Below are 13,806 nucleotides of genomic sequence, written 5' to 3'. Positions count from 1 at the left end.
TGAACCTAAGATTTTCCATGCCGGCAGCAGTCGTAAATAAATCTTGCAAAAATAACATTTCACTAGAAATCTAAACATGTTCAACACAAACCAATCACTAGAAATCTAAACATGTTCAACATAAACCAAGCAACTGGATTCTGCTTAAATGTTCTTAATCCAGGTATCATAAACTAAAAGCAAACCAAACAACTAAAGAGTTAACCATGAGGTACAAACGAAAAAAAGTTCGGAATTGTTCAAGACGTAACAACCACCATCCAGAAAAAGAAACACAACTAAATAGTTAATTACTTGGTCTTTTGCTTCTTTTGTGTCGATTTCTTCTTAATTTCCCCGAACAAATCTCTTGTACTAGGGTCGGTTTCTTCAATTTTATCAAGCTTTTCCACGACTTCCTTCATTTCTTCAAGGGATAACACCTCTCCTTCCTCGTACTTGCAACCTAACATCTTCTTCAACTTGCCAAGTCGACGCCGCTAGTTTCATACATACAACACATAATTAGTATATATGTGCTAATATAAGATTATGTGTACATTAAACAACTAAGTAATTAACAATACTTACTAGCAATCCAACGGTATTATTAAGTTGGGAGATCGTAGGTGGTGCCTGTGTGGGAGTTGGAACGGGAGGGTGTTTCTGGGGTGGAACTTGGACGTCATCCAGGCGGACGATAAAAGGATGTGACTATTGCAAGTAATCTTCCATGTAGTCGGCATCAACCTCATCACCGTTTTCCGCAAGCTCCCACTTATCCCACTGACTAATATCTACCAAACAACGTGGTTCCCTATCCCTCCAATCTGTTTGATCCGGTTTTGGATCATACTCTACATGCAACCGATTAGGAGTTGAAAAGTACCGAGAAAGGTCAAGAACAAAACATTGAAAAGAGTCTCTCTCGAAATGTGAAGGATTGGCCATAACGTATCCTTTTGGGTGGAACAACGGCCCATGGTAGAATGCAACGTTACCAAACCTCAAAACTTGGTGGTTTCCTCTAACCTCCTTGTAAGGGTCGAACACAACATCTTTGGTACTCATCGCGGCCAAAGCCAATCTCATATTGATCAGTCGACCTATGTTACCGGGCTTCGGAGTATTGTTGAACTCATATCTCTTAGCTATAGGCGTATCGGGTTCGGGAAGGTCTTTGATCTTCAAGGAGGTCCAGTCCTTGAACAAGGTTGGGAAGTGTTCATAAGCCCACACCTATTCGAATGTGAAGCAATAAGTTTTGTTTCTAAGTTTACGTATATGTGAACAATATACATAATAACATAAGTTTAAAAACAAAATTACCTGCAGTAGAGTGAAATTCCCGACAAATTGGTTGGTTTTAGCCTTAGAGGCCCTTCTCATCTCCGTCATCAAATGTGTCATTACTGCGGTGCCCCAAGAATACCCATAGACATCTTCCAATGGATCCAAGTACTGAAGGTAGTTCGCACTACCCTGTTGCCATTAGTGTCAGGGAATACCCTAGTGCCCAAAATGTATAACAGGTATGCAGCGTCAGTATAACGAATTTGTTTAGGGTCCCATCCATCCTCCAAACTCATTTGCTTTGTGTTTTCAAACTTATTCTTAAGCAGCGTCAACTTGATTGTCTTTGTCTTACCAGACGTGGATTCATAAAATCTCTCCACAGAAGTTTTGTAGTCCCAACCAAACAGCTTGTTAGTCAGAGCGTGCAACTTCGACCATTCTAGGTCTAGAGACTCAACTCCTTCTGCAATTGATTTGCCGATAACACTCAAGCCTAGAATGTTCTGAGCATCTTCAGGGATGAAGGTCATCTCCCCAAAAGGAAAGTGCATGGTATCGGTTTCACCATGATACCTTTCAACGAAGCAATTGACAGTCACAGAATCAGGCTTCACATAATTTTCAACCAAAGCATATAGACCAGAATCCATTACTATTTGTTGGATCTCTTCACATTCCTCGGACAATTTCCAACAATCCGCGGCTTGGTTTCGGCAAACACGCACAACCTTCTTATGATCTTACAATTAGGAGACAATACAATTAAGATATTTTACATAAATACACAACAATACATATGCACAAGATAAAAAATGCTTACATAGGTTTGATAGATAGTACGATCCCACGAGTGCTTGTATCCAAATAGTGTTTTCGGTTCCGGAGCTTCACCCCAAATTCTACCACGTTCAAGGTCAGGTATCATGTCATTAATATGATGAAGGTGGGAACCTTTAACTTTCACTTTGCCTTTGCCCTTCTTGCCATTTCCTTGTGTTGGTTGTTGACTTGTCCCACCAACTGCGCTTTGGCTTGCTAATTGACTTAGAGGAACCACATTATCTTCATCCTCACTTTCCTTTTCATCTTGCTCATCTTGATCATCGTGCTCACGGATTACAACTCGACTACGGTCACCACCATTCTCCTAAATTATCCCTCTTGTATCAGACCCCAAACGCTTTTTGCGACCTTCATCTTTCCCTCGAGGAAGGAGAGATTGAGGAGTATCAAGACCGTCCTTCCTTCTTCTCTTAGTGACCGCATCTTTAGTTTTTCTTTTGTTAGCTTCTTTGGCTTTTGACCTATATCATAAGCACAAGAAATGAATGTGAGACAAATCACTTTCAGTTTTTGTACCGACATTGACTTACTTAAACTAACCACGCCGGTTATATGTTCCGGCAGTGAACATTCACTATCGAGAATGCCGGTAATCATATGTAATTCTCCTGGATATCAAAAGACTACTACCGGCACTCTCGAAATAAATCAATTCCATGCCGTAACTTTGTACCGGCAAACAAATCAACCTAAAACCTATGCTGGTATAGGTGACAAATTCTTAAGTTTTCTTGTATGTTTTAAGTCCACTACCGGCATGCTCGAATTATAACAAAAGAATGCCGGTACCCAAAACCGGCATACAATGCAACCCAAAATCTATGCCGGTACTGGTGACAAATTCATAAACTCTCTTGTATGTTTTAAGTCTACTACCGGCATACACGAATTATTATTAAAGACTGCCGGTACTAAAAACCGGGATAGACTTCGACCCAAATTCTATGTCGGTAGGGAAAATTCAGTTTCAGGTGAATCTGGGGGTTGGAAACGACATTGCATTCATCCAAGATTGAATGCCGGAACACAAAACCGGCACTGTATTCATACATGTTTCAGTGCCGGTACTCACTGAAACTCAACTGTTTCAGTTAGGGTTAGCGATTCTAACCTAAACTCATTGCTATAAATCGATTTAAACACTCATAAAGTAGTTTAAAATCTCTTACCTTCTCATAGAAGCCATGGTTGTGAGAAGTTGATTGTTCGAATCCGCTGCTTCTTCTTCTTCTAGCTCTTGAGCAATCTTAGCAATTCTTTGTTTGTGTTTTTGTTGACCTATCGATTTTGACTATTGGGCATTTGTTTTTTTTCGTGGAGGCATTGTTTATGATTTGGGTAGGTTAATCGACGAAGAAATTTTTGAATCGACGATTAATCGATGAAAAACGGATGAAGAACGATGAAGAACAATTTTTTTTTCAAAATCTAACCTTAACAGTGCCCATACTGTTTTTAGAGAATGGGGGATATATGAATTTGGTTTTTGATTTTAAGTTTTAGTATAAAGGATTTAATGGTCTTTTCATAATGTTTTTTAATTAATCAAAGGGTATTTTAGTATTTTCATACCCAAAAATCACCCCTTAGCACACACCATGGGTTTGGGGAAGTAATCAATATCCCCCAATTACGCATTCTTTTTATATGTGGGATGTGATTCGAACCCTAAACCTAAGCCTATGATACCAGAATGGATTTTATAAATATATTTACTTATCTTTACAAAAGTTTTATGTAAATGGAATTTGATTGGAACCTTACTCACTGCATGTACCGTTGAACCACTGCACCATGCACCTATTGATTGTTGATGTCCGATAATTTAAAAAGTAAATCACATGACCAAAACATAAACCTTTTTTTATTGATACTAGTTAGTTGAATGTCTGGTTAAAAAAAAGAAAGTCAGTTGAATTTGACTTATTCGACAGTGTAAAATTTATAAAACAGTGAAAATTTTTGTGCAAAATGAAATTTTAATATCCTTAATTGTACTCATCAGTAGATAATTGAAAGAGTTTTTCAAATATATAAACTTTATAAATGTTCGGTATATGTTATGTTAGGTTTTTAATTTTTTATTCTATTTTTAAAATAATAGCATTTCTGTAAATATGTAAATATTAGTTTAGTGTATGTTTTTTTACCTTTTATTTTTATTGAACTTACGTGATCTAATAGAGCTTAGTAATTTAGATGAGGGAAACTTAGTCATTTAGGGAGTCTCCTATCAAAAATACCTTTTTTTTTTTTTTTACATTAGTTAGATTACATGGCAATTTTCAATATCGAACTCTACTTAGTAAAACAAATTTTACATGTACTTATAACGTTCCAAACTATTGTTGAATCTTGATCAGTTGGCCGGATTTTGACCAAATTCTAATGATTCGAATCCTTATAATACTCGTACGTTTGCCGCCCCAAACTACCCTCTGTATTCCGAATTGCTAATTAGGGTTTTGAGGATGACCTCGTTACAGCATGACTCAATCTATAAATCAGTCTTTTTATCAAGCAACAATTCAATCTTAATAGACGATTGTTTGTAGCGAAAACAAATTTCTTTATGATATGGAAACTCATAACTGAGATTTTTTTTTTTATTGAAGCAGAGAAGTGTAATATTAGTTATGGAGGGATCCTCCCCTCACACTCCTATTTCACACTATCTCACTCTTCGGGAGGTATTTTTCTTGGAAAAACTTAAATGTAGCGTATCTGAAGGCAATATTTTGAGGATATGATCGTCTTACATTGATCTATATACCCACAAAAAATGAGCATATTCCGAAGTACCAAACCTCAACCAATATTGATTTTAACAGTTTAAAATTCGTTAACTTTCAACGGTTAGTGTTCTAAGTAGCAGATGGTGGAGTTATGCATTTCCCAATGTGCTCATTTTTTGTGAATATATTAAGATTCGCAACACAAACATATTCTTAAAATATTAGCTTCAAATACACTATCGTTTGATTTTTTGAAAAATAATTAATATTCAAAGTGTGAAAAAGTGTAAAAATAAGAGCGGACTTATGAGAGTACGGTTTTGCTCTTAAAACAAGAATGATTTTTTAGGGACTATGGTTTTTTTTGAGGGGACCATGTTTTATTAGGCCACCTTACCTATAGTGATAAGGGGTGTCCTAAAGCGTTGAAATGACTAACCTACCCTTAACCTAATTTAATTTAAAACCAACCTAATAACCACCTATATATATATAACCACCACCTCCTCCCACCATCACCGCCCTCCACCGCCGATTACCACCACCACCACCTACGATTATCACCACCACCAACCACCGATTACCACCACCACCGCCCACCACCGCCGATTACCACCACCACCACCTCCGATTATCACCACCACCAACCACCGATTACCACCACCACCTCCTCCCACCACCACCACCTATTTAAGAAATGTAACAACATCAATGCAATCACAATTAAGTTCTGTTACATGATAATTTTATCGAGTATAAAAGACGCTAGCCGCAACCTGATTCTACCATGGGACCACTCCGGAGGTATTTTCCAACAAACCCTTCACTTTAATTTGATTTTGATTGCTTCAATCGAATAGAGATCATCAAAATAGGGTTTTAGTAGGAGTTACAGAGCCATGTTCGGTTAGGCCGATTTTCCAAAAAACCCTAGTTTACTAACCGAATTTCTTGAAAATGAAGAACATGAAGAACAGTTCAGTTCTATTGGATTTAAAACTAAGTCACCGAACTCTCTGTTCAGTTGTTTCGCAAAATTTTTTAAAACTACAAAGTAACCGAACTCCACCCTTAGAACCGAAACAAAAAACAAATCCAGTCTAACCGAACTGTGTTGTTGTGGCCACTATGTTGAGTTCCAAAATAACCGAACTTAGCCAATAGAGTTCGGTTTTTTCGCAAAAAATCTTAAAACTACAAAGTAACCGAACTTAGCCAATAGACGCTGGAACTTCACATTTTTTTTGTTTGTTAAGTTCGGTAACTTCACAATTTTATTGCAGAAACCGAACTCAAAGTTCGGTTGGTTAGCTGTTAGGTTCAAGTTTGCGAAAGAACCGAACTTTGTAAACTTATATACTCTTATATTACGTAAAGTTCGGTTAGATCAAAAGTGCATGCAGTTTGCGAACCAAGTTCGGTTAGTTGAGAACCAACCGAACATAACGCTGTAACTCCTAGAAATTCTATTATTACAGAGTTCGGTAACCTGCGTGTTTGGAACAAGTAACCGAACTACACTTTCAGATGAGTTCGGTTACTTGTTCATCTCACGGGGCAACCGAACTACAGCTTCAGATGAGTTCGGTTACTTGTTCTTCATATAAAGTAACCGAACTGTTCAAATCCGAATCATTTTGAAGATTAACAAATATTCTAGGAGAGGATGGAGATGAAGAATCAGATGAGTTTTCATCATTTGAATACTCAAACTTAGTGAATTGGAAAAAAAATCTATTTTCCATGTTTTTCTCCTTCATCTTCTCTAACTCTACTCTCTCAATAATTCTACTCAACTAATAATAAACCCATCTTTTAATTTAATCTCACTAATTGTTTTTACCTAATCATTCACCAATCATCACCCAAAATTAATCAGGAGGGTAATTTAGGTATTAGTATAAATATCTAGATAAGGGGTGACCTAAATTTACTTCTAATGTCTTTACCCAAAATAAAACCATGATCCCCAAAAAAAACCATGGTCCCAAAAAATCGTTCTAAAACAACTACATGTATCCTATCCGACCATGCCATTGGGCTGTTATTGATGATGGGTAAAGGAAACGTTGGCCCTGTAACGTTGGTCGAACTCTCGCGCTATCCGTATAAAAACTCAAAATCAAATAAAAGTGAAAAATCCTAGGACTCGATTTCCTAGTTGTTCAGTTATTTATTTTCTTCTTTGGTTCAAAAACCGAAGTCTATAGTAGTTAATTTATCGAGCCTATAAAAAGAGAGGCAGTACTATCAATACTTCCGCAACCTTTCTGGGGTTTTCTCTGGAGAAGTTTTTTCACCCACGGCCATGACCACGAAAAAGATGAAGGCTACCATTGCTAGCTATAACGATGAAATACTATGTGACATTCTGAGCAGACTCTCATTGAAATCCCTCATCCGTTTCAAATGCGTATAACCTAATCGAAAAAGATCAGTGGTTGACTGATTTACACCACAGCCGGCAATTGCAAACAAGTCCACGTGTCTTTTTTTCGATCAGCAAAACTATATCACGCACCTTGATCATGATGGTTTTTCCTCTCAACGAAAGCGTTAAATTTGAGAGTTACTGTAAATCCAACCTGTGCAGAGATAGAACCCATAAAGAAATAACAACAGCAACAACAACCATCCAACCCATAGCTAATAGCGATATGTTGGCTTGTGAGCACGTACAAAAACCGATTAACGGTATGGTCTGTTTAATCGACAAAATAGAAAGGAAAAACAGGGTTCATCGTGACCATGAGGTTAAACAAGATCATGCTGCTTGTCTATACAATGTCATCACCGGAGAAGCAACACCTTGGATCAGATCAACTTACTTGGCACAAGTAGCGAAATGGTGCGACTATAAGACACCGCGGTCAAATAATTACGATAAAGAAATTCATGGTTCTGTTTATGTGAATGGTTACATATATTGGATAACTTGTAAGGGTCTGGGTCGTGCTCCCATTCTAGTGGCATTTGATGTTAAAAGCGAGGAGTACAGACTTATGCCAGACCTTGATTTAGTTGGCCACGATAAGTATTTTCATCTTATGGAATTGGATGGGCGTCTAGCTATAAAACAAAGCGCAGGTAATAACACTGTCGACCTGTGGATACTTGATGTTCACTACGGCAAAAATTCAAGCACTAGAAATACTAGTAAAGAAATTATCATGTTACCCCTTTGTTGGCGTTATCAAAAGGTTCGTTGTCACGGTGTCGCGGGAACAGATTACTTAATTTTAGAATGCTATTCTGGTCGAGGGAGTAAACAAAAGCTTACTTCAGTTCATTCTTACAATCGGAAGAATAGAACTTTCAGCAAAATTGAAATCACTCGAGATGGAAGTCCCTTATCCTCCTCCTTAGGTGTTCATATTGGTCATCCCTCTTGCAATTCTGCAACATATGTTGAAAGTCTTCTAAGCCTTCAGAGGAGTTATAGGCCAGCAATGGCGGCACCTGAGCTCAACAAACAACATGGATCGACTTTCTGAGAACTTATAATGTATTTGTATGTTTCAGTTTCCAATTTTCGCATTTAGGTATTAAGGTGACAATGGCAAGCATCATTGTCATCCCCAATCATCATTGTTACACTAGGAAGCAGAGACGCCTAGGTCACGCCACAATTGGAAACAAACAGGGACACAACAACTTCTACACTTCATGGCTGAAAGACTTGCTATGCACACATGATCGCAACTGCTGCCTTGACAAAATGTAAGTGCCTCATACTACGGTTCCCGTCGGAAAGAAAAGTAATTAACAGAAAGAAAAAGGTAAAAAAAAAAAATGGAAATATACCAGAAGGACAAGAATGAGACTCAAAATTGTTTTTGTAACTTTATGAATTGTAATGTTCAACATTGATTTTATATATAATTTACAGAGAAAGTAACTACGAAATGAGAATGCAAAACTCATCCTCATTCTCGAGAATAAAAAGAGCATATCAAGAAAGTAGGTCCTACTAATTGGTATATTGTACAACTGTCTCGAAAAATTTCATATATTTCTCAAGTTCACAAAAGGAAGATTTTGAATATCCACTCTTCCATCTTATACACGTATAATTATCACAACAGATCGATTCTAATCACTTAAGAGTAGGACGATTACCACTGATACTTGTATATGGAGACGAAGCCCATGACAAATATCATCGTCACCACTGATTCAATCCACATACGAATTTTGGGGATTTTAGAAACAAAAAGTTTTCTCATGGTAGCCCTCTCATGACCATCGTCGACAAATAATGAAATGCATCACTCAAGCCTTGTCAATTTGGTTGCTGCAAGAAACAGATAAATTCCCAGTAAAAAAGTAAAGTATGTTTCTGTTAAGCTCCTAGGGACAAATTTTAGAGTTCAAGCTCTGCTCATCCTACCTATGGTAAAAAAGAAAGAAAAAGTAAAACACATACTGACCTGGGCATGGGGATGAGGATGATATAGCGGTCCATCAAACATGGGAACAGCACAATGTCCAGAACTAGATGCCCAACCAGATTCATTTGTGTCGTATCTATGTCTGGGTGGATCAAAACTGCTGCTGCTGCTAACTTGATAATCCATTGGAGGTTCTTGTAAACTCATTTTTCCATCATCCTTAAAACTTTTATTATTTAGCAAATCAAGACTATAAGACGCGAAAGAAGGCATCTGGCCACCAAGTTGTAAACTCAAGCAAGCATTTCTATTTAGTTCATGCAATGTACTACCCTCTTGACATGCACTATCCATCTCTGGTTGCTTACCCGTGCCAAGGTGATAGCCATTATAGTTGTGAATAGAGGGATCTGTAGAGCATTCTATATTTCTGCAATGGCATCATGCAGTAACAAATTAGAAGAAGAAAAAATGCCATTGCTACTAGAGTCCTTAGCGTCTTCGGCAAATTATAAGGGACTAGAAAAGAGCTGTTGCTGTTTTTTATAAATCTGAAGTTTCATGACTACGTAAATAGAGATGTTTTTTGATTTCCATACTACAAAAGAACTTCATTTCTAACCCTTCGGTTAATTTTAAGTTCTGACCATATTCAAATAGAGTTGCTTTCACAAGATTCAAAGATTTAAGATGTTTTAGAAAACCAAATATAATAATTGCAAGTAGATAACAAACCTCTGAGCTAGTAAATTTGGGTTCTCCCGTAACATCATTTGTTGACCATCATTATTAGGAAGCCATATTGGTGGTTGGGCTTGCTGGTCACCACCCATTACTAGAGGAAGATTCATTCCATTCGGGAACTACAAAATGGAATAACTTAACAAGATTAATACCATATATGTATTTATACTTTTAAGATCAGAAATAAAATTGACGACACATTGCTACCTGATCACAATCTAGTGGCATAAGTGGTTGCTTCCCAAAATTGTCCTTTCACATCAAAAGTACTAATATCAATACAGTTAGACCAAAAATAGCTGATAATACCACAAAATAACCAAGTGAAGGAAACATATAATTAATCAAAAATATAACCATACCTTGTGTAATCTGACCCGAGCAAGTGATTCCTTGACAGAATTTTCCATTATTGTTAGATCCTCTATATTATTTATCTTATTTGGATCCCTCCAACAACTGAAACAGTGCAGCCGACCGCAAACATAATCATATAACTAGGTGATGAAAAATAATCTAAATTTTGAATTTGTATAGCAAGCTGCAACAAGGAAGCAGTCTTGGCTGACACAAATGGATAATTCTATAGTTCAAGAAGGCAGAGAGCCCAACATTCAATTCAACATCAGTTTGTGGGCATGTACAATGAAGGTATGTGAAACTCAAACAATGAAGTATATGATCGCTTATACAAACAACAGCCAAATAATTAAGATGGGAAATGTTTATGGAGTGGCACCTCAGTCTATTACGCATTTCTGATAGTTGAGCTTGCAAGAGTCTCGACTGGTTTGTCAGCTCCTGTCAGTATTACATTTACTTATGACAACATGGAGCATATATTGAATTCCATAAAAAAAAAATTGAATGATATAGTTACTGTCATTCGTGAGGCATACCTCAACAGTTTGAGTACTGCAAAAAATAAAAGGGTGATATCAGGTTTTTGGTCCGGTAAAGAAAAAATGGTGAATGGTGTTAGAAAATGCACTTGATGGTAAGTCTACAGAGTGTCTCTCGACTATGCTTAAAGTCATACATACCTTGTGCCCAAAAACTCTTGTATATTTACGTCGTGGTCCAATTTCTTAAATGTTTTCTTTAGTGCCTGTCAAGGATGATGCTTAGAGTGTCAATCACCGGAACATATACGGCAAGTCAAAGTTGTAAGAATTTTTAAAATCAGGAGGAAAATTAATACATCATGAGGAATTAGTTACCTCAAGGCTCTCAAGCTTCCTGTTCCAACAAAATGTAAATGATTAAAACTATTATTGTTGCTTGAGTCCATTTTATTAGTTTTAATTCTTGACAAGAAAAGAAACAGAAAAGGGTTTCGTTGCACCTTTTTGCCCTCTCCTGGGGAGTTAATTGAGCGAATTTAGCAATAACCTCTTCAATGTTACTGCAATATGAAGTGCAAAGTACAGTTGCGCTAAACATCTATAACAGTACGCGCATTGAGCAATAGGAAATCATACTAAGAATTTCTTCAAAGCAAAAGTGATTGAAACGGTGAATGCTAATATTCACTTACAAATGCTTAGAATTCACTGCATCTCAAAGACATTTACATTTGTTTCCATGCATTAGACATCTACATCACTACGGGCATAGAACAATAGAACAACAATTGAAGCAAAAATTATTGCGCCTGACAAATGCTTACAATTCACTATATCTCCAAAGACATTTATATTTTGTTTCCATGCATTAGTCTATCGATAAAATCTATGTAAGATAAAATGATTTACCTTCTTTCTCCAAGGCATAATGTGGGCTTGCCTGTCGGGGAAAACATAAGAAGAGCAATATCTATATCACATAATATAGACAACTCCCTTGCTTTCTTCAAGATCCCCGCTCTACGTTTCGAATACGTAACTTGCCTTCCGCTCGTATTCTCCAATCTCTTTATCTTTAACTTAACCCTTCCCATTCTGCTATATGATAATAATTTTGGGATAAACAAACTTAGTTTCCTTATCCCTTCTATAGTAAGCCTTAAAATTCAAATAACTTATTAAAAATCATCATTTTCTTCATATAATCCTATCATTTTAAGCTTAAAAGCATCAAAAATTTCAAAATCCATTCCAATAAATATGAATCCTATATGAAATCTCCAACAAAAAAAATCAAGTAAATTGCTCTCAGCATATAAGATCCTCAATGAAACCCCTAAAAATTGCTATAAAACAATAAAACAGTGTAATTCAGGTTTCACAATCCAGTAAAAAAAAATTAAGAACAAAAAAAAAAAAAAAAAAAAAAAAATTAAAAATTAAAAACGAAAAAAAAAAATGAGAGAGAGATGGAGGTATTGAGCTTACAGTTACATGATCGGTGAACCTATAAAATCGGTCTTATGTTCAAGCGGGAGAATAGCGAGGCGCCAGAAATTTCTTATCACTAAATTGTTTAAAGAAAAATTCCTAAAGAGGTTTTTTCAGAGCTGTTGATTTATGAACCGACCCCGGGGTGAATTACACTGGGAAGTGCAAAATGAATCAGCCAACGTTCGGTAAATTGGGAATCACGTCGGTTTAGTTAGTGGCAAATTTATGAACCTTGTTCATGACCAGAAGTACGTCCATTGTTGCTCTCGTAGGCCCAGTCTGAGTAGGCCCATGTTGCGTAACACTTTTGGGGTTCGTGTATAGTTGAGAGAGGGCATTTGGATGGAAAGTTGGAAACATCTATGATTTTTTTTTTTTTTTTTTTGCAGAAGTACAAATGCTTCTGTTTTTGCAAAAGCAGTGGGAATTGTGAGCAAAAATAATAAAACTGCTTCACAAAGGTTAATTTTTTGTTTACAGAAGTCATTCTCAAATTTATTTCACAACCTGGCTTCTGACTTTTTATTTTTATAAGACAAGTTGTTATCTTGTATCTAAATACCATCAGAGTGATTTCTAGAATCAAAAGAAAGTCTATTTTTTGTGCTTCTGACTTATGGGATTGACTTTTGCTGCGGGAGAAGCTCTAATATCCTAAGTTGTTTTTGATATCCAAACACACTCTAATGGCGCGTTTGGATACCAAAAGCGGAAGTGCTTCTGCTTCTCCAGAAGCAATGGCAGAAGTCAGAAGCAAAAAAATATTGCTCTGAAAAACGTTAATTTTTTTGTTTCTAATAGTCGTTCTGAAATTTTACACCCAAACTAACTTCTTACATTTTAACTTCTAGAAATCGAAAAGCTATTTCTGGATCTGTAGGAAAACGTGATACTAGGGTTGATAAAAATGGAAATTTCTAGTATTGAAATTTAGAAATTAGATTTTTATTGGTAAGTAGAACAGTGGTTCCTAAACTACACTCAAACTCCCTCAAACTTGAATTTATTCGGCAATTACGAAATTTGAACCCCTATCTCCGCAGTGAAAGGGAGCATGAGAACCATCATACTACTTAACATTTCTCGATTGAATATTACATGATTTTTTCACTATTAAAATCATATACATCTTATTAATATCGATGCTCGGTGTTACTCCGAACTGTTTTGAACATGGTATGACACGGTATCAGAAACTTAAAAATCATTACCTTTAGACCCATAGTGGGACTGGCAAACAAGTAAAATAGAAGGACAAATCTCAATTTGAGCCGACCGTCTCAAACTGAGCCGAGCACATCAATATGGGACGACCGACCTCACCTAGGCCGAGGCGCTACCGTCTTTGTTTGAGCCGCCGGCGACTACTCTTATCCGACGGTCATAATTCTACTCTCTATAAATATAACCGATTTCAACTCCAAAAACATATTCTCCATAAATTACACCTTCTACACCTACAAATTTTCTGAGTAATGG

The 13,806-nt window shown here is 36.6% G+C and overlaps 1 protein-coding gene across 1 annotated transcript; it reads right to left on the bottom strand.

The window, feature by feature from the left end:
• Positions 1 to 8,848: 8,848 nt before the first annotated feature.
• On the bottom strand, positions 8,849 to 12,439 carry LOC113333948 (agamous-like MADS-box protein AGL65). Its single transcript, XM_026580313.1, has 12 exons — positions 12,322 to 12,439; positions 11,743 to 11,928; positions 11,334 to 11,393; positions 11,209 to 11,227; positions 11,032 to 11,096; positions 10,888 to 10,903; positions 10,728 to 10,789; positions 10,351 to 10,447; positions 10,196 to 10,240; positions 9,980 to 10,107; positions 9,284 to 9,674; positions 8,849 to 9,147 (listed from the first exon to the last, which is right to left on the bottom strand). The coding sequence occupies exons 2-12, from the start codon at positions 11,925 to 11,927 to the stop codon at positions 9,136 to 9,138; spliced, it is 1,080 nt and encodes a 359-aa protein (XP_026436098.1). The 5' UTR covers position 11,928; positions 12,322 to 12,439; the 3' UTR covers positions 8,849 to 9,135.
• Positions 12,440 to 13,806: the final 1,367 nt, after the last annotated feature.

Source organism: Papaver somniferum, unplaced genomic scaffold (assembly GCF_003573695.1).
Source record: "Papaver somniferum cultivar HN1 unplaced genomic scaffold, ASM357369v1 unplaced-scaffold_135, whole genome shotgun sequence".
Taxonomy (NCBI): domain Eukaryota; kingdom Viridiplantae; phylum Streptophyta; class Magnoliopsida; order Ranunculales; family Papaveraceae; genus Papaver; species Papaver somniferum.
This window is presented reverse-complemented; position numbering and strand designations above follow the sequence as displayed.

What these genes read in the sequence shown, in the direction of transcription:
- LOC113333948 (XM_026580313.1), bottom strand. Translation starts at nt 11,927, where the DNA reads ATGGGAAGGGTTAAGTTAAAGATAAAGAGATTGGAGAATACGAGCGGA. An exon ending in TGCCACTAGATTGTGATCAG is followed by an intron (nt 10,108 to 10,195) that starts GTAGCAATGTGT and finishes TCCATTTTGTAG; the next exon opens with TTCCCGAATGGAATGAATCT. An exon ending in CCAAATTTACTAGCTCAGAG is followed by an intron (nt 9,675 to 9,979) that starts GTTTGTTATCTA and finishes ATGCCATTGCAG; the next exon opens with AAATATAGAATGCTCTACAG.